Source organism: Mustela putorius, unplaced genomic scaffold (genome assembly GCF_011764305.1).
Source record: "Mustela putorius furo isolate JIRA1106 unplaced genomic scaffold, ASM1176430v1.1 tig00000450_pilon_pilon_pilon, whole genome shotgun sequence".
Lineage (NCBI taxonomy): Eukaryota > Metazoa > Chordata > Mammalia > Carnivora > Mustelidae > Mustela > Mustela putorius.
In genome coordinates, this window is record NW_025421385.1 from 6910477 (window position 1) to 6937565 (window position 27089).

A 27089-nucleotide genomic window follows, 5' to 3' on the forward strand; every position below is an offset into this window, starting at 1 on the left:
GTGCCTAGGATGCCTAGGGCATAGTAGGTACTCGTTAAGTGCTTTCTCAAAGAAGACAGCTTTTTCCTTCATCCCCAAACCTCCCTTCTCACTATGAAGGCAGGAAAGCACTCTCCAAGAATGGTGGAGAGGAGTCATCCAAGATGGTGACATAGGAGGCTCCTGAGCTTCCTGCCTTCACAGATTCACCAAGCCTACAGCTACACTTGGGGCAGTGCCCTCCAAAAGAGATCCAGAAACTAGCTGAGTGATTCCTACATACTGGATGAATGAGAAAATACCTACATCAAAATGGGTAGGAAAGGTTAAGACACACTCTTACCATAAACCCCACTCCTGGCATGGTGACATACAATCAGGACAGAACCCCCAATGCCCAGCTTCTCCCAGAAGGGTGAAGGGTTTGGACCCTACATCTAGCACCCCAACTGTTAAAACTGGGTGTCAAATACCTAGTCCTGAAAACCAACAAAATTTGTGATTGTGAGACCCCCCACAGGACTCTAGCAAACAGAGAAGCAATTCCTGTGGGGCACACCGCAGTCACCACGTCTGTCCTCATAGGTCTCAGCACAGAGGGAGCAGGCAAAGCCTCCCATCTTCCAGTCTGTCCACGAAGGAGATTTATCTGCAGGCTTTCAAAGCTGATGCTTCCAGGCCAGGCTTCTAATGTAGCAGGCACTAAGCATTGGCTGTGATTGTCCTCAAAGACCAAGGAAACAGGAGGGTGCCTCTCTCACCTTCTCCCTCTAATCCACCAAAAGCTTCCAGTGTCCTCTTGGAAGGATCTTGTGCACAAATCTGCACCCCAACTTCTGTAGCACTTACTCAAGGGATGGTTTTTTGATCCCTAGCCCTGACAGCCAGGGAGACTGCCATCCATGAGTCCCACAGAACTGTAGCAAACAAAGAAACAATTCCCTTTTTTTAATGTATTATTTGTTTAAGGGGTATAAGCCAGCCACATGCAGAATAATGAAACTGGACCATTTCCTTACACCACACACAAAAATAGACTCAAAATGGATGAAAGACCTCAATGTGAGACAGGAATCCATCAAAATCCTTGAGGAGAGGGGCGCCTGGGTGGCTCAGTGGGTTAATCCTCTGCCTTCGGCTCGGGTCATGATCTCAGGGTCCTGGGATCGAGCCCCACATCGGGCTCTCTGCTCGGCAGGGGGCCTGCTTCCTCCTCTCTGCCTGTGTCTCTGCCTACTTGTGATCCCTGTCTGTCAAATAAATAAATAAAATCTTAAAAAAAAAAAAATCCTTGAGGAGAACACAGGCAGCAACCTCTTTGACCTCAGCTGGAGCAACTTCTTGCTAGACATGTCTCCAAAGTTAAGGGAAACAAAAGCAAAAATGAACTGTTGGGACTTCATCAAGATAAAAAGCTTTTGCACAGCAAAGGAAATAGTCAGCAAAACCAAAAGTCAATGGACAGAAGGGGAGAAGATATTTGCAAATGACATATCAGATAAAGGGCTAGTATCCAAAATCTACAAAGAAGTTATCAAACTCAACATCCAAAGAACAAATAATCCAATCAAGAAATGGGCAGAAAACATGAACAGACATTTCTGCAAGGAAGACATCCAGATGGCCAACGGACACATGAAAAAATGCTCAACATCACTTGGCATCAGGGAAATACATATCAAAAACCAGAATGTGATACCACCTCACACCAGTCAGAATGTCTAAAATCAACAAGTGTGGAAATGACAGATGTTGGCAAGATGCGGAAAAAGGGGACCCCTACTACACTGTTGATGGGAATGCAAGCTGGTGCAGCCACTCTGGAAAACAGTATGGAGGTTCCTCAAAAAGTTGAAAATAGAGCTACCCTATGACCCAGCAATTGCACTACTGGGAATTTACCCCAAAGATATAAATGTAGTGACCAGAAGGGGCATGTGTACCACATATAGCAGCAATGTCCACAATAGCCAAACTATGGAAAGAGCCTAAATGTCCATACAGATGAATGGATAAAGAAGATATGATGTGTGTGTGTGTGTGTGTGTGTGTGTACACAATGAAATATTATACAGCCATCAAAAATGAAATATTGCCTTTGCAACTATGTGGATAGAACTAGAGGGTATTATACTAAGCAAAATAGTCAATCAGAGAAAGACAATTATTATGTGATATGATATATCATATGATCTCATATCATATCCCACTGATATGAGGAATTTGAGAAACAAGGCAGAAGATCATGAGGGAAGGGAGGGAAAAAATGAAACGAGATGAAACCAGAGACAAACCATAAGAGATTCTTAATCTCAGGAAACAAACTGAGGATTGATGATATACAAAGAAGCAGTTCTTAACTAGCTCTGTCCCCAGGGCTCAGCACAGAAGAAGCAGGAAAAAATACTGTCTCCCATTTTTCTTAAAAGCGGTTTATCAAAATACTTTAAAAGCTGCCATCTGAGCAAGGCTTCAAATTTAACAGACAGCATAGGGCTAACTGCAATCTTCCCCAGAGACAATTGAAGCCAGCAGATACTTTCCCACCTCCCTTTTGCCTATCAATAAATGAAGGAAGTGGCCAGTATCTCCTTGGAAGGAGCTTGTACACACATCTCTGGCACCCTAGTTTTCACAGCTTCAACCGAAAGTCCAGGCACCTGGATTGATCACCTGACTTTAACAGCCAAGGGGATTTGCGATCACCATACCCACCAGACTGTGGCAAACAAAGAAACAGTTCATAACAGATGCAAGAGCACCACCACCACTCTGGTTCTATATTGGGCTCAGCACAGAGGTAAAAAGCAGAAACATCCATCTCCCAGTTTCTCCCTGGAAGGGGCTTAACTGCATATTCTCCCACTGCTGCCTAAAGGTTCCACTTCTAATTAGCCTGCATCTAGGTGCTGAATGCAGTCCTCCCCTTTGGTATCCTGACAGGTCTTGACACACCCTCAACTATGAGAGAAGCCATGAAGAACAAAGAAGGAGGCTTGAACAGACACAAAGTTTTGAGAGACAGCTAGGGTCGGGTTAATTAACAAGACTCGTCTCTTACATAAGACCACTCTATTAAGAATGAGAGAGGTGGCTGTTTTATCTAATGCACAAACACCAACACAGAGAGTTGAGGAAAATAAAGAAATGGAGGAATATATACCAAACAAAAGAACAAGATAAATTTCCAGAAACAAATCTTAGTGAAACAGAGATAAGTGATTTAGCCAATAGAGAGTTCAAAATAACAGTCATCAAGATGCTCCAATGTGAGGAAAGCAAAGCATGAATAAACTGTGAATTCCAACAGAGAGATAGAAAAAAAAAAAACACCAAACAAAAGTCACAAAGCTGAAAAATACAATAACTGATCTGAGAAATACACTAGAGGGGTTCAACATCAGGCTAGATGAAGTAGAAGAAGGGATCATTTAGCTCAAAGACAGTCAAGTGGAACTCATCCAACCAGAGCAGAAAAAAGGAAAAAGAATTTCAGGGACACCTGGGTGGTTCAGCCAGTTAAGCATCTGCCTTTGGCTCAGGGCATGATCTCGGGGTCCCGGAATCAAGCTCCACATGAGACTCCCTGCTCAGTGGGAAGCCTGCTTCTCTCTCTCCCTCTGCCTTTCCCCCTTCTTGTGAGCATATATAAAATCTTTAAAAAAAAAAAAAAAAAAAAAGGAAAGAAAGAAAAAATGAAGATAGCCTAAAGAACTTATGGGACATCATCAAGGAGACCAATATCTAGATTTTAGGGGTCCTACTGGGAGCAGGGAGAAAGTCAGAAAGCTTATTCAAAGAAATAATGGCTGAAAACTTCCCTAACCTAGTAAAAGAAGCAGATAACCACATCCAGGAAGTTCAAAATGTACTGAATAAGATCTAAAGAGATCCCTATCAAGACACATTGTAAATTGTCAAAAGTTAAAGACAAGAAGAGAATCCTAAAAGCAGCAAGAAAAAGGCAACTTTTTATATACAAGGAAATTCCCAGAGGACTGTCAGCATATTTTTCAGCAGAAACTTTGCCAGCCAGAAGGGAGTAAGGTGATATATTCAAGGTACTGAAAGAAAAAAAAAAACTGCCAACCAAGAATTCTCTACACAGCAAAGTTGTCCTTTAGGACTGAAAGAGAGAGTTTTCCAGAAAAACAAAAGCTGATGAAATCCATGACCACTAGACTGGCCTTAGAAAAAAATGTTAAAGGGAGTTCTTCAAACTGAAATGAAATGCCTACCTCAAGAAACAACAATAAAAGTCTCAAATAAACAATCTAACTTGATACATCAAGGAGCAACAAAATTAAGAACAAACCAAGCCCAACGTGAGTAGAGGGAAGGAAATAACAAAGATCAGAGCAGAAATAAATACTACAGAAGGGACCCTGGGTGTCTCAGTTGGTTAAGCGACTGCCTTCAGCTTGGGTCATGATCCCAAGGTACTGGGATCAAACCCTCTGTCAGGCTGACTGCTCAATGGGAATCCTGCTTTTCCCTCTCCCCCAGCCACTCACCCTGCTTATGCTATCCTGCTCTTTCTCTGTCAAATAAACCTTTAAATAAATAAATGACACAGAGACCAAAAAGATTACAGAAAACAACAGTAAAATCAAAGCTGGGTTTTTTAAAGATGAACACAATTAGCAAACCTTTACGATAAACAAAATTAGCAAACCTTTACTAGACTTGCCAAGAAAGAAAGGTCTGAAATAAATAAAATCGGAAATGAAAGGAGACCATACAACTGATACCACAGGAATACAAAAGATCATGAAACTATGAACAATTATTCACCTGGATTTGGACAACCTAGAAGAAAAGAAGAAAAAACATACAATTCAATCATACAATTCAATTATACAAGATTGAATCATGAAGAAATAAAAAATCTGAATGGACCAATTACCAGTAAGAAGACTGAATCAGTAACAAAAACCTCCCAAGAAGAGCCCCTGGGTGGTCAATCAGTTAAGCTTCTGCCTTGGGCTCAGGTCATAATCTTGTGGTCCAGGGATAGAGGCCCTAATTAGGCTCCTTGCTCAGCAGGGAGTCTGCTTCTCCCTCTTCCTCTGCCTCTGTCCCCACCCCCACTCATTCTTTCTCTGTCAAATAAATAGTTAAAATCTTAAAAATAAACAAACAAAAAATACCTCCCAACAAACAAAAGTCCGGGATCAGGATGGCTTCACTGGTGACTTCAAGCAAATGTGTAAAGAACTGCCACTAGTTCTTTTCAAATACTTCCAAAAAATAGAAAGGGAATACTTCCAAACTCATTTTACGAGGTCAACTTTACCCTAATGCCAAATCCAGACGAGAGAATTACCAAAACAGAAATTACAGGTCAATATCCGTGATGAGCATAGATCCATAAATCCTCAACCAAATATTAGCACATCCAATTCCATAATACAGGAAGAGGATCATATGCCATGATCAAGTGGGATTTATTCCAGGAAGGCAAGTATGGTTCAACATCCACCAGTCAACATAATACATTAACAAAATGAAGGATAAAAATCATATGAGCTTCTCGATAGATGGAGAAAAAGCGCTTGACAAAATTTAACATCCATTCCTGATAACAACACTCAACAAACTGTGTATAGAGAACATAGCTCAGCATAACAAAGGCCATCTAGGACAAGCTCACCGGTAACATCATACTCAATGGTGAAAAGTGGAAAAGTTTTTCCTCTAAGATCAGGAACAAGACAAGGATGTCCATCATTTTTATTCAACATAGTACTGGAAGTCCCATCAAGAGCAATTAACCAAGAAAAATAAATGAAAGGCATCCAAATAAGAAAGGAAAAAGTAGGATCTGTATTTACAGATGGCATGATTTTACATACAGAAAACTCAAAAGATTCACCAAAAACCTGTTAGAACTAATAAACGACTTCAGTAAAGTTGCAGGGTGTCAGTATGCAAAAATCAGACATACAAATGGCCAACAGGTCCATGAAAAGCTGTTCAACATCATTAAACATCAGGGAAATTCAAATCAAAACCACAGAGTATCAAAAAGACAAGAGATAACAAATGCTAGCAAGGGTGTGAAGAAAAGGAACTGTGAAAAACAGAATGAAGGGCTCCCAAACAATTCAAATTAGAACTACAGTATGATCCAGCATTTCCACTTCTGAGTCTATATTCAAAGGAAGGAAAATCATCTCAAGAAGATATTTGCATTCCCATGTTCATAGCAGCGTTATTCACAGTAGCCAAGGCACAGACACAACCTAAGGATCTGTCAACAGTTGAAAGCTTAAAGAAGGGAAATATATATATCTATATATATATATATATAGATATATATATATATCTCATTGCATATATATATATATCTATAGATATATAAATTTTATATATCTATAGATATTTATATATCTATAGATATACATATATATGCAATGAGTTATTATTCAGTCTCTTTTAAAAAGAGGAAATTAAGTCATTTGCAACCACATGAATGAAACTGGGCATTAGAAGGCATTATAAGGCAGACAGAGAAAGACAAATGCTGCACGGTATCACATAGATGTGGACTAAAAAAAGAGAAACAAAACTCAAACCCATAGAAACAGGGAGTAGAAAAGTAGTTGCCAGGGTTAGAGGATGGGAAAAATAGGGAGAGGTTGGTAAAAGGGTACAAACTTTCAGCATAAGATACAAGTTCCTATGATCACATATATAACCTGGCGACTCTAAGTGGTGACTCTGTAGTGTAAATTGAGTAGAACTGAAGGGTTCTCTCTCTCTCTCTCACAGGGTAATATATGAGGTTCATAATCTAGTGACATAGAGAAACAAATAAGCAAATAATTAAACACTATTTGCTGAGAGGCACAATCAGGGAAATTGAGGACGCTATGACACCTAGTTTTCTAAGACGTTCAAGGAATTGGTCACAAGAAATGAAGTCTGAGACTGAGAAGATGAGCTATCCAGACAAAGACAGGACTTAAGGATGCTCTAGGCAGAGACAAAGTACGCAGAGTTCTGGAGATGGAGAAGCGAGGCGTATTCAGAGAAGCGAGAGCAGCGTGGTGTGATCACGGCATAAGGTGTTGGCGGCGGTAGCAACAGACCGAGCTGGAGAAATAGGCAGAGGGTAGCCAATAAAGGCTCTTACGAGCCATGTCAAGGAAGTGGGAACTAAGGGCACTGGAAAGGTGTTGAAGGATTTGAAGAAGTTCGACACCGTCAGATGGGTGTTTTTGAAAGATCGCCAGAGGGGTGCCCGGGTGGCACAGTTGGTTGAGGATCTGACTCTTGGTTTCCACTAAGGTCATGATCTCAGGGTGATTGGGCTCTGCACTCAGTAGGGAGGCTGCTTGGGATTCTCCATCTCCCTCTCCCTCTGTCCCTTCCCCTGCTCGTGCTCTCCCTCTCTCCCTCTCCCTCTAAAAATAAACAAATCCTTTTTTAAAAAGAAAAAAAAAAAAAGAATCACCAGCTGCAGTAGGAGAAACAGTAGGGAACTGTAATAGTTGTCAGGAAGCAGACCCTGTGACCGGGGGTTTGAGAGCAGGTGTGCGGAGGGCGCTCTGGGGAGCTCCGTGCAGAGCGACGGGAGCAGGGCTGAACGGTGGGGCAGCTACGACAGTCCTGTGAGGAGCTCTGGCGCAGGAGCGGTCCTTCCGAGTCCCTCTGCATCACAGGGGCCAGACTTTTGCATCCCTCTCATCCCCAATGGTCCAAACTCGGGGTCGTGTGCCGTGCTGAAGCCACGACTACTGAACATGACCCTTCGCTATCACAAGGACTGCTGCGTGAGCGCTCCTGCCCCGCAGGGCTCCGAAGCACGCCAGGAGCTTTATTCCAAATGGTGCCTAACTCGCAGCGGCAGAGCCCCAGATACCACCATTGTGACTCTCCTCTGGCTTGCAGTAGGCTCCCTGTGGTCTTTTCCCAGCACAGACATTGAACGCCATGAGTGCGTGGCCAGAGACAGCATGCTCTCAGGGCAGCCCAGCCCTCGGCACGGCGCTTTGCAGCTCTGGACCCCCTCGAGGCTGCCGGTGCTCGCTGGCTACCAGTAACAGCCTCTTTTATGGCCACCAGCCGGTAGGTCTCTACCTCCAGTTGGTGTCCTAGGACGGCTCCTGCCATAGACGGAGCTCCCATAGGTCAGGTTCCCAGGGAAACAGCCTCTGAGACTTGCACACAGGAGGGTCTTGGGAAGCGCTGACCGGGGCAGCAGCAGAGCAGCAGCAGGAGGCAGGACTGAGCAGAAGGAGGAGGTGACTCCGTCTGCATGGAAGACGGGGTGGAGCTGGGAAGTCAGGTGGCTCTCGACTTGCAGGGCAACCGGAGGCTGGCCTTTAGCATGCATCTGTGTCACTGGAGGTGGCCTGTCCCCACATCCACAAGTGCTCTTTGAGGGAAAGTGCTGGATAGCGTCTCAGTGGAGAACCAGCAGCAACCAAAGTTCCCAGCAGCTGCTGTGGGGCCCAATGTGGCAGCCGTCCACCACCAGAGGCAATCCCTGAGAGATGCCCGGTGTACTGGGGAGGGCAGCCAGGACCACCAAGATGTGGGGTTGGACGTCGGGGTTGGACATCGGGGCTGCGGACCCTGTCAATGAGCAAGAAGACAGGATGATAGAAGCAGAAGTTCAAGTCAATGCTCGGACTTCTGACTTGGGCAGACGGTGGTGCCCTTCCCTGGACGAAGAAACACTGCGGCAAAATTGGGGAGTGCAGGGGGCGCCGACTCGCTTGGATGTCGGAGAGCAGGTGTTCAGCGGATAAAGGGAGGGGTGCCCAGGGCACCTGCGCGGGGATCCCCAGGCTGGAGCCAAGCAGATGGTCCAGTCGCGCCCCACTCAGCTGTGGTCCCTACCCCAGCCTCCCCCTCCTCGCGTGTTCAGCCAGAGGCTGGGAGGGGTGCCTCCCCGGGAAGGAGAATGATTCCAGGATGCTCAGAGGAGCCTGGATACCTGGATCTGTTTTGCCTCCGTATCTCATCCCCGTTATGTCTTGGACGTTTTCTGTGCTCCGCACATGCGCCTTCCAGAACTGGGAGCCGGGTGAACTTTATTCTCCCAGAAGTGCAGGTCCCGGTTATTTAGGTGTGTAGTTCCGGAATCATCTGTTGGTTTAAGTAAAGCAGCTTTATTGGTGACCACTTCCCTGAAGCCTTCAGGGGCTGGCGCCGAGCGCGGGCGCCCGGTGATGGTGATGCACCCCTGCGGGTGTGTCCCAGCACGTGGCTCAGTGCCAAGGGAGCTGAGTGAGTGCCTGGACCCCCGTGCCCTCTGTCGCCCATTTCCCAAGCACTTAGCCTGCGAGGGGAGCGGGGCTGGTACTCACTCACCGGACCGGGGCTGGTACTCACTCACCGGACCTGGTTCCCGTCTTCCCCACCTGCAAGCAAGTCCCTCAGATTCTAGCAGCCATGGTTCCTCCCCTGCCACATGGGGCCAGTCAGATCTCCTGAGCTATAAATAAGGAAACGAGCAGGCATGTGAATCACTTTATAGGTTGTAAAGTACTGCAAAACGGTAAAACCTGGGCTTCGGGTATTTTTAAGGCTGAATGCTAAAAATGTCAGGCATGACAGAGAGAGAAAATGAAAGATGACACCCAAGGACAAAGGATGGCGTGCAGGCACACGCGTACACACACGCACACACAGATGCACGCGCACTCTGACACAGGGGCCGGGCCTCAGAGGCAGACCCTGACCACACAGACCAGGTCTCTGTCTCTCCAGGGACCCTCCCGCCCCGCAGACTGCTTCCTTGTGGTCCGGAGCCTTCACTCCAGGAAGAGCCCGCGCTGGGCTCCTGGCCGCAGCACTTCCTGGGGCCCAGCCTCTCCCGTGGGGCCTCCCCCTCTCTCTGGAAGCCTCCCCAGCTTGGTGTTCACGCTGGGGAACACAATAGACCAGGCGGCCTGAGCTCCCTCACCTCAGCCCCAACCAGAGATTGGCCCTCCTCCCAGAGAGCTTCCCAGAGCCCCCATCCTCAGCAGCCCGGCTCTGAGCACGTCCCCGGGCAGGGGCAGGCTCATGGGCCGGGGGCTGCCTCTGCGGCTTCTGGATCCAGGAGGGGAGCGGGGATGCCGGCCAGCCTGCTAGAGCAGGGCCAGGTGTAGACTCCTCTCCCTTATTTGCTGGTCTGTATCCTGTGTAACAGACAGAACCTCACACACACACACACACACACACACACACACACATGCACCCCCTCACTCCCCATGCCCCCCACAAACACACCCCACACCGGAGACTTTTACTCCTCCCAAGGAGGACATTCTGTGGGAAGCGGCGGGAAGAGGGGACACATGGCTGCAGAGCACCCGCTCCTTCACCAGATGGCGCCAAACCCTTAAGGGAAAAGATAATTGGCAAGAACCAGCGGCCAAAATGAAATTGGGCGGGGGGGGGGGGGGGGAGGCGGGACAAGGAGCATTTACCACTTTGGACTGACCACAGGGACAGGAGAATCAAAGGACTGTTTTCACAGGAGCAGCATCTCCGAGCGAAGGGCAGGTATGAAGAGCTAAGAGCTGGCCACTGGCTGCGGTAAATCCTGCCCTCACGGATAGATTAACAATGGGGCGGGGGCGGGGAGAATTCATGTCACACGCAGGACCCCTGGATGGCCCTTTGTGGGGAAATGGTTCTTCTGCTCCATGTGATTACCTCCTAACAAATTAAGCCCCCGCCCAGCGCAAGCCCCAAGGGCTTGCACGTTTAAATCGCTCACTTCTGTTTTCCAAATTTTCATTTCATTTCTCTCAGCGAGAACTGCCTGGGCATCTCTCGTCGGCCCGGCCTTACTCTGTGAGGAATCCAAGGCAAGGCAGAAGGGCTTTGAAGTCCAACAGATCTGGTCTTGAAAATGAGGTTCAGCCACGACAAGCCGTCGTGGTTACTTTCTGTGACCCTGGGCTAGGCAGTGGAGCCCAGTGGGTCTGTCCAACGCTAGTCTAGTCATTGATGTGAACGCTTTTTTAGATTTGGCCAACATTCCATTTCCAGGTGTTTATTTCTTTAAGTAAAAGAGGTACCCATAATGTGGTGGGCCTCGACCAATCAGTTGAGACTCTTAAGAGCAAAGATGGAGGTTTTCCAGAGAAGAAAGAATACTGCCTCAAGACCGTAAAACAGAAACCCTGGTCGCCTGCCCTACAAATACAGGGCTTGCCAGCTCCAACAGTCCCAGGAGCCAACTCCTTAAAATGAATCTGTGTATTTTATACATACATATATATATCCTGTTGGTTAGGTCTCCCTGGAGAATCTTGACCCATACGTTAGTTGTAGCCATTATTAAGTGCCTCATGTAATCTCTTGACACCATGCTTTCCTTGTCTGTAATGGGATACTGTAAAATCGGGCAGATTTATTGAAATGATGCACACATAATGCCTAGCTCGGAGCCTGACAAATCAGAATGTGTGCGGGATGAAGCAGATCTGTCCCCATCCATCCCCACCCCCGTGTACATACACCGCAAGCTCTCGGGCCCCACCCAGACCTGATTCAGAAACTGGGCTGGTGCTGTCGGGAGGTCATGCAGCGATTCTGTGTTTCAGGGACCCTCCAGCTGATGCTGAGACACGCCTAGTCGGAGAAGCCCCTTCTACTAATGGAAGTGCCACAAGGCAGGGATGTTTTGGTTTGTTGTTTGATTGTTTGTCCTCCCTTTTGTTTGCTAATGCGTCTGTAGTACCTGGGACAGTGTCTCGCACATCACAGGTGCCCGACATTTGCGTACGAATGAATAGATTTTGGTGTCAGCTACAGCAAAAATAATAGTCTGCTTTCAACTAGGATGGCCTCACTTGACACAGAGGACAAGGCTGTGTTCTCTGCTCTGGCTTCCTTTTTGCGTGAGTGGTGCTTCCATATTCAAAATCCCGCTTCTATGTTGAAATTTTAGTTAATTACTTCGCTAAGCAAGCCATGAACTAGAGATCTTCGTTACCAAAAATCCAAATTAGCTTATCTTCCTTGATCAAGTGTAGATGATTCCCCATATGTCAACTCGTAATAATAGTTGGAACACAAAACACTTTAAAACACCCAATAGGGGCACCTGGTTGGCGCAGTGGGTTAAGCCTCTGCCCTCGGCTCAAGTCATGATCTCAGGGACCTGGGATGGAGCCCCGCATCAGGCTCTCTGCTTGACAGAGAGCCTGCTTCCCCCTCGCTCTCTGCCTGCCTCTCTGCTGCTTGTGATCTGTCTCTCTGTCAAATAAATAAATAAAATCTTTTTTTTTAAAGTCTGATAAGTGATACCTATTAATAATCTTGCTACATAATATTTATGCTGTTCCATTTCTCCATCAATCTCAGAAGAGGCTAATAGACATTCTTTATTTTGCTTTCCTTCTGCGAAGCACTTAAGGTCCCACTGGGCAGGACTGTAGACATCCAGCCCAACAGTGCTCGGGGTACATATTGCACATCTGGCAGAAATTGCCATTGGTATTGTCATTAAAATATTCTTCTAAATTTCACTTAAAAGTGTGGCTCGTGAAGTTTGGAACTCAGTGGTGAGAGTGAAGCCTAGCACATCCCTCAGTCAGACACTCTATCACATACCAGTGCTCCAATGAGTTCTTAAATACATATGTATGTTCTGTGTCTATATCCATAGGTATATAATACATACATAGAAATTACTAATATATATTCCTATTTTAAATTATATATTATTAATAATAATATGTATATATATTACCCCAAAAGAGACAGTAATCATTTTTAAAATGTGAGAACAATAAAGAAGAACAAAAAAAAATAAAATAAAATGTGAGAACAAATTCTGTTGTCACCTTTAGGCCTGAAAGGTAAGGCAATGCTCTGACTCACCAGCAGGGGGCAGACTGCTCACAAGAAGTGGCCTTCCTCTAACACACCTGTTAGATGTGCTGGGGTTCTGGGAAAGACCGGAAGGCTGCCTGCCGTCTGCAGAGGTGGGAGTTGGCAGTAATTGCCTAGAAGTGATGTTATCTGGGCATTCAGTTTTGATGAGTCGGGTGACACTTCCAAGCTGACATTCGCCCGAAAGCATTCACATCTGAATTAAGCCGACCGTATCTTCAGCCATTAATGGCAATCACATCCTTTTTGGAAAATAGATTTGAACTTGACTTTCAGAATTAGGATTTACTTTTCCAAATGTTGTCTAAACAGATGTCACAGATAAGTTGCTTCAAGCCTCAAAGACAACACACGTGCGAACAGTCTCTCCGTGGTCTAACTTACAGATATATATATATATATATATATATATATATCTATATAGATATATATATATCTATATATATATAGCAACAAGCCCCAGGCGCAGATTTTAAAATGTGCCTGAGGACCCTTTGATTTACCTGCATTGTCCAAAAGACAGTGAAGGCCAGTCCAGACTCGCAGCTTCTTTTCGAGTTTGTACGAACGCGCATAGTCTGACGTTCCCGTCTCCGTCAGCCAGAGGTGATGGTGTTGAAGGCGGTGACGGATGATGCGGAAGGGGACGATGAAAGGGATGGAGGTGATGACAACAAAATCATCGCGATGACGGTAGCAGGAAGCAGGAAGTTCGCGTTCAGGTGTACCAGGCTTCGTACGACCTCCTCTGCCCGTTCGTCTTACCGACTCACACCAGCCCTGGAAGGATCTACCACGTTCTTCACATCACAGAGGAGCCGAGCCTGCGTCCGGCCACCACCCAGTTACGCAGCAGGGAAAGAGTGAAGCTGGGACTTAACTCGGGGGTGATGGTTTCAGCTCCTGCTCAGCGGAGAGCCTGCTGCTCCCTCTCCCTCTGCCTGCTGCTCCCTCCGCTTGTGTGTGCTCTCTCACTCTCTCGCAAATAATTAAAATCTTTAAAGAAATTTTTTTCCAGAGGCGCCTGCGTGGCTCATCATTAAGTGTCTGCCTTCGGCTCAGGTCATGATCCCGGGTTCTGGGGTGAAGCCTGGTGTCAGGCTCCCTGTTCCCTGCTTCTCCTTCTCCTACTCTCCCTGCTTGTGTTCCCTCTCTCACTGTGTCTTTCTCTGTCAAATAAATAAATATTTTCCCCCCCACCATATAAGCAAAAACCATGGTCCCCTCTTTAGCTATAGATTGGCTGGCAGGCCAACATTTTCCTTGCTAAAGCAATTTTGAAGCTATATAGGACAATGCAGGAAGCTGCTGTGTCCAGCCATCTAGTATGTGAGGAGAGGGACAGGAAGCTGCTGTGTCCAGCCATCTAGTATGTGAGGAGAGGGACAGGATGCTGCTGTGTCCAGCCATCTAGTATGTGAGGAGAGGGAATTGCCCCATCCCGCTCCCACCCCCACAGCACACACCATCCCGTCTCTTGACGGGCCAACAGTCAGCAGGCACAGAGGCCCATGAAGTTAACCTAATCGTTACACTGCCCTATATGAGACACAGGCCATGGCAGGGGAGGGTGATAGTGCTGAATCACCCAAGACCTTCACAGCTGGCAACACAGTAACAAGGCCCTGCTTTGTAGCTCGAGACTGAAGTCTAACAGAGAAAAAGTTTATCCAGCCAACCGAGGGAGATGGCCCCAAACCTCCCAGCAACTCACAACCCCCCAGCTGTTCTTAAAGATTCAAATCCAGACCTACTGAATCCGGATCCCCAGGGTATGAGCATAAGAATCTGTATTTATTTAAAAAACAAAACAAAACAAAAAAAACACCTTTCCATGATCCTGAAGCTGTGGGCGTCTGGCCATTGCTTGCAATCATTCCAGAGGGATTTGAACAGCAGTATCGAAGACATTCCAAAAGGATGCTAGGCTAAGACATGCTCATGTCCTTAGAAAGGGCTTGATAACAGCCCTTTTCCCTGGGATTGTTAGTCAAAGGTCTAACACAAACTGCAGTCAAATGCTCTACCACTGAGCTATACCCCCAAAGGTCTAACACAAACTGTCACTTGGGCACCCATAGCCCACTAGAAGGATGTTCGGGGCTGTGTTTCTCGGTTCCCCAGTGTCAGCGAGAGCTATAGCAGTGATGAGGGTCTCAGTGAGAGATGATGGTGGTCCGTCATCTCCTTCTTCCATGTGGATCCAACAGAAGAAGCCAGGAAGCAGTAAGGGTAACTTTGATGAGGTGCTGTGGCCCCCCGAGGGCCTCCTTGGTGGCTCTGTCCTGCCAGAGAGGAAGGCAGGCCCGAGGTGGAAGCTGCAGGGGGACACTCAGAGATCATAAGGACAAAGAGAAGGCATGGGCTTTGGCAGTTGGGCTCTCACTCATGTCCTTTCTAGAACGGTTTCAAGAGGCCACGTGGAAGTGAGAGCCAGAAAGAGCGGGAGCATGCGGGGCCCCGTGGCTCTGGGCTGGGAAGCGAAGGTTTCTCCGTCTCCCCTGCTGGCTGCTCATGACCTTGTCATGACCTTCAGCCCCTTAGTCCTCTTCGTACATGTGACACCCAGCAAAAGAAACAAATGGTAGTGGCAAGAGCACGGATATGAAATCGGAGAGCGCAGGGTTCCCTTCCGATTCTGCTGCTCAGACTGCGACCCAGTCCAGTCGTCTCTTGAAGCCTTGGCAGCAGAAACGGTCGACACCCAAACCCGCCTTCCAGGGAGGCTACAGCCGCTAAATCCAAGATCCCCGTGAAGCCCCTGACAGGGAGAGCGCCCTTCCTCATGTCCGAGAAACAGCATCACGGTTGGTTCCTCAAACCCTTCCCGTCCTGGCTCCAAGATCCCAGAGCTGCCGGCCTCCCCCCGCGCGGCACCTGCACGCTGTGGACCGCAAACCGCGCCCTCGCGGGGGTCACAGCTCGGTGCCTAGACACGCAGCTTTGTGTCAGCCCACACTGAAGGATTCCTGGACTCAGCGGGAAGACAGGCCAAAGGACCAGACGGCTGACTCCATGCGCATCTGAGAAGTGGAACGCCCTATCATTTATCGGGAAAGGATTCTGCGATACGGCTTCTAAGTGATGCACGGAACCGCTTAATGCCTCTGGGGGTGGGGGCAGGGGAGGCATCACCTCTGCCACCAAAAAAAAAAAGAAAAAAAAATCATACCTTAGCAATTTTCTCTGAGTTAACTTCTAATTTTTCAAGGCTCTAAAACACCTGGGCCCTACTCGGTTGTGGGTAGTAAGAGTTCCCTGTCCCAGGAGACAGAGACTCCCGTCCCATGACACTAAAAAGCATTTCACAGTCACCATTCTGCCTTGTTCCTGAGGTGCTGGGGGATCTCTGCTGCCCCAGGCTTTCTCCTCTCTTGTCTCCGATGATTGCACGCGGGCATCTCCACCCGGGTTCTTGGCTTCTTGTCTCACGCGGGCTCCTAAGCCCTCCGAAGCTTTAGGCTTCTCTCTGCAGAGTGGGCACTGAGCTCTCTCTTGACCCCGCCTCGGGTCCCTGGGGTTGATACCCACACCTTCAGCTGCCGCAGGGATGTCCACACCGGGCTGCCCAGCCGGGGACAGGACGCCGTGGGCAGGACGCCGTGGGCAGGACGCCGTGGGCCAGCAGCTCATCCTTTCCCCATACGACATCTTCTTCCCGTGCGTCCCTCCTTAGTTTGATAAGTTGTCCCCACTGTGGTGCAGGGGGACCGGCCAGCGCCAGCGAGAGCCTGCCCTCCTGCTGCTCCAGGCTTTACACCGAATGCCCTCCCCGCACTCCAGGTCTGCCCGTGGCTCCACACAGGCCCTGGAAGGACCACAGTGCAGTGGGAGCACCGAGGCTTAGGAAGCAAACAAGAGCTACGTGTGCCTTTCCAGCTGCGTCTCCTTGGGGAGGTGACACAACCTCTCCAGGCTCATTTTCCGCATCTGCAAAACAAGGGTAGCCTTTGCATGATTTCATGTGTGGGGTTATTGCAAGGATTAAAGGTGTTAGATACAGTGTGTTTGGCACATAGTAGGTTCTCAGTAAATGACACCTCTTATTCTAACAAAAACAACCTGTTTAAGACCATGTGCAGTATGCCTACAACTTTCTGTGTTTCACATATGGAATAATGTCTGTGTCCCCTAACACGTCAGGCTTCTCTCTCTTGCTACTTTGCACATGACCCCTGGAGCCCTCCTGAACAGGGGCTTTCCTTCTGTTTCCTGCCCTGTTCACTCACGATGGTTTACTTAATATTTGTCACACCCCTAGTATGTAGTCAGGCCATTCCCTCTGTCTAAAGTGGCCCCGTTTATCTATTCAAATTCTGCCCACCACTTGTGAAAGCTCCTGCTTGGATACTCACTTCCTTTGAGTCTCTCCACCCTTCCAGAATCCTCTGCGCACCCTCTCCCAGGAGACTGGCGTTGCTGCCAAACACCGGCTGCTCTCATAAAGGGGCACATCCCAGGTCGTGTCTTATCCACTCCACTGGGTTTTCACATTCTGAGACGAGAAGCCCCGTTTTTCCAATAACCCTTGCAGCCGAGCGCTGCAGTCATTGGCTCAGTCTGTCCCGAGGCTTGGAGCGCCCGTTGTGAGCTCAGCCAGCACTAGGGGCTGGGAAAGGATGCCCAGGGATACGTGTTGGGCAGCATTTTCATTGGCCTGTTTTGAATGTGTTTGCTGTGAACGTTGGGTCTGAAACCGCAGTGCTTGTGTCTTCTCTTTTCACCTTTGCAGCCCTGTGGGCTTAGACCTGCTGTTATGACCTCAGATAGAATGACTTCATACTCATTCTCTCCCTGACTTGTCTGAAATCTAATCTCGCGACTTAGGCGACCACAACACCTAAATATTGAACCGTGAAGCACTCGGGCTAGAACCTGGCACTTCGGCAGTTCGTTAAATTCTCTCCTTGTTGGTCAGATTTGGTGTCCAGAATTTGTAACACAATCGTGTTTTCGTTCATATGTGGTTGGGGCTATCACTAGCCTCGATTAATTGCGAGATTTACTATGTCATCCCCTACGTGTATAAAATGTGGTGATACTCTAGCCGTCTTCTTGAGCTGATCCGTGTCCTGATGCACCGCTCACCGTCAGAGCCTAGAACTAGGTCCCTGGCTAGCCAAAGCTCTTCTCAGATTCGCCTGGCCCTGCTCCTTGGCCAGTCCATTTTGTCTCTCTTGTTCTTCGCTTCCAGGTACAGTATGGTAGGGCTTGTTCCCCAGTAACGAGAGCGGACAGGAAGCAGGGAGCTACAGCCGTCCGGAAGTGTGTGGTGATGCTCTGCAGAGGGAAGGGTCAGCCAGCTAGTGAGGCTTTACTGAGTGTGAGTGCTCGCTGTGTGGCGGGAGGAGCTCAGGCCCCCAGCCCTGCTGCAAGCCCTAGATGGGGTGGCTGATGAGCACGACACGCAGCGATCTATCCTCCCAGCCGGGACCCTCTGAGACAGAGGGCATCTCGATAATTTCATGGGACAATAGGTAGAGATCCTGGGTGTTTTAAGATAGATTTTTTTCCCTCGAGTGCCCGAAGCCCAGCAGATTAGGAAATGACGGCCTGGAAAAGAAGAGTCTGTTCCTCCCAGACCCGAGAGGAGGGGCAGGCGACACCCTGCAGGGCCCCTCGGAGAAGCATCGGGGCTGCTCAGGAGTCAGAGGAAGCAGGGGAAGCATGGACTGTGGTCTCCATGGGAAGGAATGGGTAAGGCAGGGCGAACGGGCTTTGGATCAGCTGGTTTGAACAATTTCAGTGCGCTCTGGGGGACAGGAGCTGTCCTTCGTCGTCTAGGACCTGGCCCAGATGTGATTAGGACAGGGGAATGGTGGTCAGGAGTGTAGGAGCCCATTAGAGGAGGCAGCTGGGCTCTGGATCGGTTGGTTTGCCCATGAAGGTCATGCTAGAGTTGTTTACTGTCCCTTGGGAGGGGCGGTCCCTCTGGTGTCCAGGGTGCCCCACATGTCAAAGCAATCAGCATAAAACAATGCCTCAGACACACAGCAAGCTAAGACGCATGGTCACCCTATCAACACGAGAAGCTTGTCCCCTGTGCCCCCTCCCACCACCTCTCTGAGGACCGCACCCCACCCCACTGGCCCACCCGGGGCTCTTCTCCCTGTCTGCATCCTGGGGAAGCCCCGGATCCATTTGCAGCAGTCCACGCTCAGCCCAGGAGGTGCCAGCCCAAGGCTCCAGATCCTGGCCGGCCTCTAGAATGAGTAATAGGCGCTTCAGAGTTTCCAAAGCTGGAGAAACTGTCCATGCATTTAAAATGAAGAAGAGGTGTGCTTTCTTCCCTATGCAAAAGTCTTTGAAACCCGGAGTCTAGACAGGAAATGCTGACAAAGCAAAACCTTGAAGGTGAAAACAGAAATTGCTGCTCTAGCATGTTCCTTTCCTCTCTTCTCCCATGAATCAAAACCTCCTTAGCTATACCTCCCGCTCCGCTGAGATACTGCAGGCCGACTGGCCCAGCCGTTTCGCTTCACTCCAGCGTGCACGTGGTTACACAAGAAGTGTTTTGTTACTCCTCCCAGGTGTGGAGTTGTCAGCACCCTATCCCAAGGGACCTTGAGCTGGGGCTGCTAGGTGCACAGCCATTGGGGAGCAATCCTCGTGCATCCCCTCTGACCCTGCTCTTGTCCTCCATGCTCTGGGGATCAGGAAAGAAGACAGAGAAAGCTGATATTTTGACAGGAAATTATTTCTCTTTGTATGCCATGATTTTTATCCTTCTCCGAAAGATCAAGCATATCAATAGAAATCCAGTTTTCTCGTTCTTTTTTTTTTAAAGATTTTACTTATTTATTTGACAGAGACCACAAGTAGGCAGAGAGGCAGGCGGGGGGAAGCAGGCTCCCCACTGAGCAGAGAGCCCGATGCGGGGCTCGATCCCAGCACCCTAAGATCCTGACCTGAGCTGAAGGCAGAGGCTTAACTCACTGAGCCACCCAGGTGCCCCTCTGGTTCTTGATCAACTTTCAGTAATGTGCTGTTGATAGAGTCTGAAGCTTCTTGAAGTCACTCTCTGAATCTTTTTCTTGGGGAGAGCATAATATCCTTTGTCAAAATAAACATTTTATTCACCCAGCTGAAAATGCTTCTTTTATTTTTAAAGATTTTATTTATTTGAGAGAGAGAGAAAGCACGAGTCAGGAAGGGGGGACGGAGAGGGAGGCAGAGGGAGGGAGAAGCAGACTCCCAGCGGAGCAGGAAGCCTCATTCGAGGCTCAATTCCAAGACCACAGGATCATGACCTGAGCAGAAGGCTGACTAAGCCACCCAGGGGCCCCTGAAAATGCTTTTAATTTGGCAACATATGTACATGTCCAGAGGCAGAAACTTCCACCCAGGGGAATTCTGCTGAGGAATTGTCATGAGAAGTACAGACTCCTCTATAAAAACATGTATCTCAAGGTTGTTTAGACGGATAAGAAGACCCACATTTTGAGATTAAGGAAGCTGGATGCATTCAGACCCTGGAAAAAAATGCAAACTAAAATTCTGTCCACACAAACACACACACACACACACACACACACCTCTATAAATGATATGGGGAAAGGTTCATGATGTATTTTAAAGGAAAAAAATGTGGATTACAAAAATAATATGTATAGTATTTGTAAAATTTTCAAAAGACTGAAAATATAGGCATAAAACTGTAGACAGTGGTTCTGTCTGGTGAGGGGCTGCAGATGATTTGTATCATCTTTTAATCCTTCATCTCTCAAAATTTTCTTAATGAGTATGTACATTTTGAAATGAGATTTTTGAAATTATCTACCTTTAAATAGTGATTGCAATCACATAATAGTACCAAAAATGAGAGAATTTAAAACTTACTGTAATTTCCACATACATATTTAAAGTAAGATTTGGGTTTTAATATGAAAAATTAAACACATTAGATATGTGCATGCATAATATACTATAAAGCAGTATATTAAGCAAAGGAATAATGATTTTCAAGAAGTAAAGTGAACACACGTGCACCGCGCCCACTGTAAGAAGCAGAGCTTCGAGCCGACCTCTGACATCTGACCGTGAGCCCTTAGCCAGCTCACCGCCCTTTTGCCCAGGGAGACCATTGCCCTGCATCATACATGAATCACCTTCTGTGTGTCTTTGGGTTTGTTTTTTTTTCTTTTCAGCATAACAGTATTCATTATTTTTCACCACACCCAGTGCTCCATGCAATCCGTGCCCTCTATAATACCCACCACCTGGTACCCCGACCTCCCACCCCCCGCCCCTTCAAACCCCTCAGATTGTTTTTCAGAGTCCATAGTCTCTCATGGTTCACCTCCCCTTCCAATTTCCCCCAACTCCCTTCTCTCCATCTCCCCATGTCCTCCATGCTATTTGTTATGCTCCACAAATAAGTGAAACCGTATGATAATTGACTCTCTCTGCTTGACTTATTTCACTCAGCATCATCTCTTCCAGTCCCGTCCATGTTGCTACAAAAGTTGGGTGTCTTTGGGTTTTTAACATGTATTTGCTTTTTCTTGCTATCTAATGAATGTTTTTTGAAAGCACCTATACTTTTATCACAAATTAATCCCTTACTAAAATTCAACATTTCCCTCACTAGGAACACTGACCATAAACGAGAGTAATTTAAGAGTAATTTTAGCACGACCTGTGGCTCAATCCAATAGAAGTTACTTACATTGTCACATCAAGTTACAGTTTCTACAGATGTCCTGAAACATCACTTATGCTCATCACAACCTCAAAATAATTGTGATTTTACATCAGTCACTGGATCCTGCTAACTAATGTGTTAACAAGAACAAAACACATACAGTACTATGCCCCCCAAAATCTATTATTTAATAACCATATTTCAAGATAGCTGGCTCCTTTGAATTTTACATTTTGCAATTTAAAACTTCCTGGGAAGTCCAAAGACTGCCAAAGGGAACCATGGCACAAAAAAGAAAAGTTAAGAACCCCACTCTAGACCAGGGCCAGGTATGGTAGGTCCAGCAATGGCCCTTAGTAGTTAGATGCCTGCACCCTCTCACTGACCCCTGGGAATATGGTACCTTACCTAGCAGAAGGAACTTTGCAAATAGGATTGGGGATGATTCCTAGATGATCCAACTGGGTCACACCTAATTTCCTGAGCCCCCAAAGGGAGGGAAATTTTTCTAGATGAAATCAGAGAGATGGAGCAGAAGAAGAGGCAGGAGATACTGAAGCATGAGAAGGACCCCTCCTTCACCTTTGCAGGAGCCAAGGGAGCCAAGACCAAGGGAATGCAGGAAGCCTCTAGAAGCTGAGAATGACCCCCAGGTGACAGCCAGCCAGGAAACAAACCCTCCGTCTGCAGCTGCCAGCAGCTCAATTCTACAATGGGCAATATGTAAATGAATGAACATGACTGTTTCGATAAAACTTTATTTACACCATAGTGGCAGACCAGATTTGGCCAATGGGCCATCCTTTACCAACCCGTTCTCTAGATGACCATGCACTTCACACCTACTGTGAGTACTGAGCTATTTGTCATCATTTCTGCCACTTGATACTTTTGATGTCTTTCTATATTTCCATCCTTCCATTTCTTGCTTTTTTTTTTTGACTTTTTGTTTGCTTTTTCCATTGATTCTATTTTTTTGCTTATTCAGAAGCAAAATACTTTCTTTTCTTTTAAAGTTTACACTAGAAATGTAAACATCTTAATGTGACAAAGTCAATGACCCTCAGCCTAAATAATATCAGCACCTTAGAGTCACTGAATTCTGTTACTTATATGCAGTTCTTGTCCAGCGTTTTAGTTCTACCTCGATACTTTAAACTGATTAAGTGAACATGATTTTGATAGTTTTATATAGTCAGTATTTGTTTTGTCATATCCACACAGAAGCATTTTCTTTGCTCACAGTTGCTTCTTGTAACTCAGGTCTTCATTTGGACTTGATCCTATTGGGTTTTTCCTTTAGTGAAGGCCTGTTGATGAGAAATACCCATCTTATGTCTGAAAGTGTTTTTATTAATACTTATTTTGAAAATTAATTTTGCTTATTTATAACTCTAAGTAGACTGGTTCTCCTTAGTACTTTGTGGATCTTATACTACTGTCTGCTAGCGCCCATGGGTTAAAGAAATCTGCCGTCAGAATAATTGTAGCCTCTTTGTAGTTAATCTGTTTTCCTTGCCTCTGTCTTCAGTACTGTTTCCCCTGCGTGACCTCTGCTATCTTGGTCTGGAACTCTAGAGAAGTGGACTTTCTCACTGTCTCCTCACTAACTTGTACTCTCCTTTTCATATTTTTTACTGTTTGCTCTCTGATCTGCAATCTGTAGAATTTCTCCAGCTTCATCTTCCAGTTTACAAATTCTCCCATCATTTGTATCTAATTTGCTATGTAATTCTCCAACTGAGTTTCTAATTTTAATCATTGGTTTCTTTGCATTCAGAAAAATGCACAAAAGAAATAGGTTTTCTTTTTCAAATCTGCCTGGTTCATTATGATAACCTCATATGCCTTTACCAAACTTCTCATACTTTTATTTCTTGGAGCATATCAAACATATTTATTTTGTACTCTGTATCTGATCATTCCAGTATCTACAACATTTGCTGGTCGGATTCTTGAGTTTTGTATTTCTGCCACTTTCACTAATGATAGCTTCTTTCCTCCTATACTAGGTAACTTCTCTATTGTGATCTTTTGCTCTTTGGAATTTTATTTGTGTGATTTTTTTTTTTGAAGTTTGGCTTTTTTAAGTGTACTACTATATGTAAAATAGTTTTGCTTCAGCCAGGTTCCTGGGTATGCTACCAGAGTGTTTCAAATTAAGTTTTTGTCTCGGGTTCTTTATTCGGCTAATCAGTAGTGAATTCTTTTCACTACTAGTAATGAATTCTTTTCACAAAAACCTTGCATATGAGGCTTAGTGGTTAGGAATTCTCAGAGAGGCTTTGTCTCCCCAACCTTCTTCACCATAAGGCTGGAACCAGCACAAATCTTTATTAATTCTTAATCCATTCTCTCCTCTGGGAAGACTTTTTTCCCTAGTCCATCAGCTGTGGAGGTCACCCCTCAGGAGTCTAGGTTGTCTGTGTGTAATGGGAAAATTTGATTCCACCTTTCATCCTGCTCTGGCCCAGGTTTTCTCTCTGTACTCTCTAAAGAGCCAGACTCTGGGCAGGCTGAGACCAGGAAAATACCCCCATCACAAGCCCCAGATTCCTCCTTCCCTTAACCAGGAGGATTTTCTCTTTCCCTTTCTAGGCATCAGTGATTTCCTTTCCTTCTCTACCAGATCAGCCGTGCATTAATATCTTCCATATTCCGTCCATCATTTTTAGATGTGGAGACCAGGGAGAATTGCACTCAGTGCACAGTGTGCCAGATTGCTGAAAAGCAACATTTCAAAATTAGTTTTTAGTAAGTAAAATTATATATTGCTCTGATCTAGATGCCCCCATAGACAATGTTAAAGCCTCACTTTAGAATTACAAGCTCCTGGGCCTTAAAAAGAAAATCTTGGAACCTATGGTTGTGGGGGATGTATTTGCTGTGTATTGCTGAGGATTAGGCCCACGTGTGAATCTGAGCTGACTGGAAGATGTGTAGTTCAGATCAAAACCTACTTACTACATCTTGCAACCGCTGAACTTAACCACACCTTTATCCCCCTGCACTCTCAGCCACGAGTGGCCTGTAAGCTGGGGTCAAAGGGAGTTCTCAGTACCTGTGGTTGTTCTTAGCCATTAAACTTACTCTGTGACATTATGTTAGATTTAGATGTACGACATAATGATTATATATATAATCACATATATAATATATATTACATATTATATATATATATATATATATTGAAATGATGACCACAAGTTTAGCTAACATCCCTCACCACATATAAATACAACCTTTTTTCTTCTCATAAGAACTTCTAAGGTCTCCTCTCTTTGCAACTTTCAAATCTCTAATGCAGTATCGTTAACTACTTTCATTCCCCAAACCCACCTCTGGTCACCATCAGTCTGTTCTCTGTATCTCTGAGTTCAGGCTTAGATTCTACATATAAGCGAGACCATATAGTATCTGTCTTTCTCTCTAAGTTACTTCACTTAGCGAAATGCCCTCAAGCTCTACCCGTGTTGTCACAAAGTGCAGGATACCGTCTGCCACGGTGTCTGTCCAGTCTACGTCCCCCCAGCAATGGCAAGAGCTCCCTCTTCTCCACATCTGCCGCTGTGCTCTCTTGTCTCGTTGCAATATCCACGCTAACAGACATGCGGAGAAGTCTGGTTGTGGCTTTGATTTGCATTTCCCCGAGGAGGAGCGCTGCCGGCACCTTTTTATGTACCTGTAGGCCGTGTGTAGGCCTTCTTTGGAAAAATGTCTACTCCGATCCTCTGCCCATTGTTTTTTTTATCAGGTTGCTTGGTTTTATTGCCATTGCATTTTCTGACTTCTATATATATTTTGGATACTAACCTCTTAACAGAAGATTTTCGAGTATCTTCCCCCAATTAGCAAGTTGCCTTTTAGTGTTACTGATGGTTTCTGTTGCTGTGCAGAAGCTTGTTAGTCGGATGGAGTCCCACTTGTTTATTTTTGCTTTGGTTGACTCTGCTTTTGGTGTCTTTATGACTGAAAACTTAACATTTTTTAAGTATTTAGAACTTGATGGCGAAATGTTAAAAGCTGGATTCATATGCAGGGTGGAGATTTCTACTCACCAGATTTGGCATCTTTAGGTAACTCACCCCACTGGGGTGACTAGATGATGACTACATACTAAGGCTGCATCACTCTCACCACTTAGAAATCTTGCTGGGGCACCTGGGTGGCTCAGTGGGTTAAAGCCTCTGCCTTCGGCTCAGGTCATGATCTCAGGGTCCTGGGATGGAGCCCCGAGTAGGACTCTGCTCAGCGGGGAGCCTGCTTCCTCCTCTCTCTCTGCCTGCCTCTCTGCCTGCTTGTGATCTCTGTCAAATAAATGAATAAAATCTTAAAAAAAAAAAAAGGAAAGAAAGAAAAGAAAACCTGCTAATCACAGTGGTGCTGAACAGAGTTTGATTCTCAAAGCACAATGTTATGTGTTAGAAACCTGTAGGTGAGCATCTTTGGTTTGGGTTTCCATCCTTCAGGATTTCAAAAAAAAAAAAAAAAAAAAACTTTAAGATTTTATTTCTTGAGAGAAAGAGAGAGCATAAACATGAGCAGGGGGAGAGTTAGTGGGAGAAGCAGACTCTCTGCTGAGCAGGGACCCGAGCTGGGACTTGATCTGAGGACCCTGGAGTCATGACCTGAGCCAAAGGCAGATGCTTAAACAACTGAGCCCCCCCCCGGCACCCCCATGTTTTCCAAATTTTTACATTTGACAGGCACCAATGCTGCCATATACGATGTAAGCATTTCTGAACCTGGCATTTGACCTTTATTAATTAATCAGAGGCCACATTTGAAAAATAAGTTTGTTATCTTATTAGAAACCCCACCATTTTCTCTAGGTTATTGGGAGGAACAACTGAAAAATAGAAGTCAAAGTGTAAAAAAATAATGTTATAAATTTGCAAAGTATTATCATCATTATTATTAGACTAATATCAGAGTATTAGAGCATTTTTTGTTATTTGATTTCTTCACTAATTTATATTTGAAGTTACTTTTAGTAGTTTCTTGATATAAAAATAGCTCTGGAGATATTTTTAATTAGTTTTTACAGGTCAGTAAAATGACTTGCGTGCTCATATTAATTTTAAAGTATAGAAGAAACAAATGTTTTGAATACGACAGAGGCCAAAATGGAGGGATTCTGTTCAGCTGAAGATGTTGGAATATATTTAAATATAGACCTCGGCCACAAGTTTCTTGTACTGAATCCAAAAATACACCCATTCTTTCTCTGCACACGTCATCGGTACTGAAGTCAGTGTGAGAGAGGACAGCGTCTGAGTGGTTAGACGGAGCAGGACGAAACCTCCCGTCCTCTTTGTCCAGCGAGTCGGGAAAAACTCAGTCCTGTGACCATAACAATATTAACAAACATTCCTGAGAGCTCGCCATGTGAGAGATCCTGAGGGAATTCCTATTAACACTTAACAACGTGCATCAGATACCCGTTCGAAGCCTTTCAAGAAATTCACTCCACCCCTGATACCCCAGTGCACTAGGCATTCCTCGCTTCCCTCTAAGAGAGGAGAACTTTCCGAGAGGTGACGGTGCATCTTACAGTCAGTCCCTCACCTGGATGGGGCTGGGGTAGGAGCCCGGGCGGCGTCCCCAGACTCACAGTCTC

The 27089-nt window shown here is 46.1% G+C and overlaps 1 protein-coding gene across 8 annotated transcripts in view; it reads left to right on the forward strand.

Annotated features, from left to right (window-relative positions):
* Positions 1–27089, forward strand: part of PRKN (parkin RBR E3 ubiquitin protein ligase) — a 1292328-nt gene that overhangs the window by 1250626 nt on the left and 14613 nt on the right. For 4 of the 8 annotated variants that reach the window (XM_045080280.1, XM_045080283.1, XM_045080286.1 and 1 more), the window contains one exon: positions 13426–13801. The exons of the other annotated variants lie outside the window; for them this stretch is intronic. In XM_045080280.1, the coding sequence (XP_044936215.1) occupies positions 13426–13692 (267 nt within the window). In that variant the 3' untranslated portion in view covers positions 13693–13801. Of the gene's footprint in view, positions 1–13425; positions 13802–27089 lie in introns of those variants that run through there. 8 annotated transcript variants of the gene reach the window in all.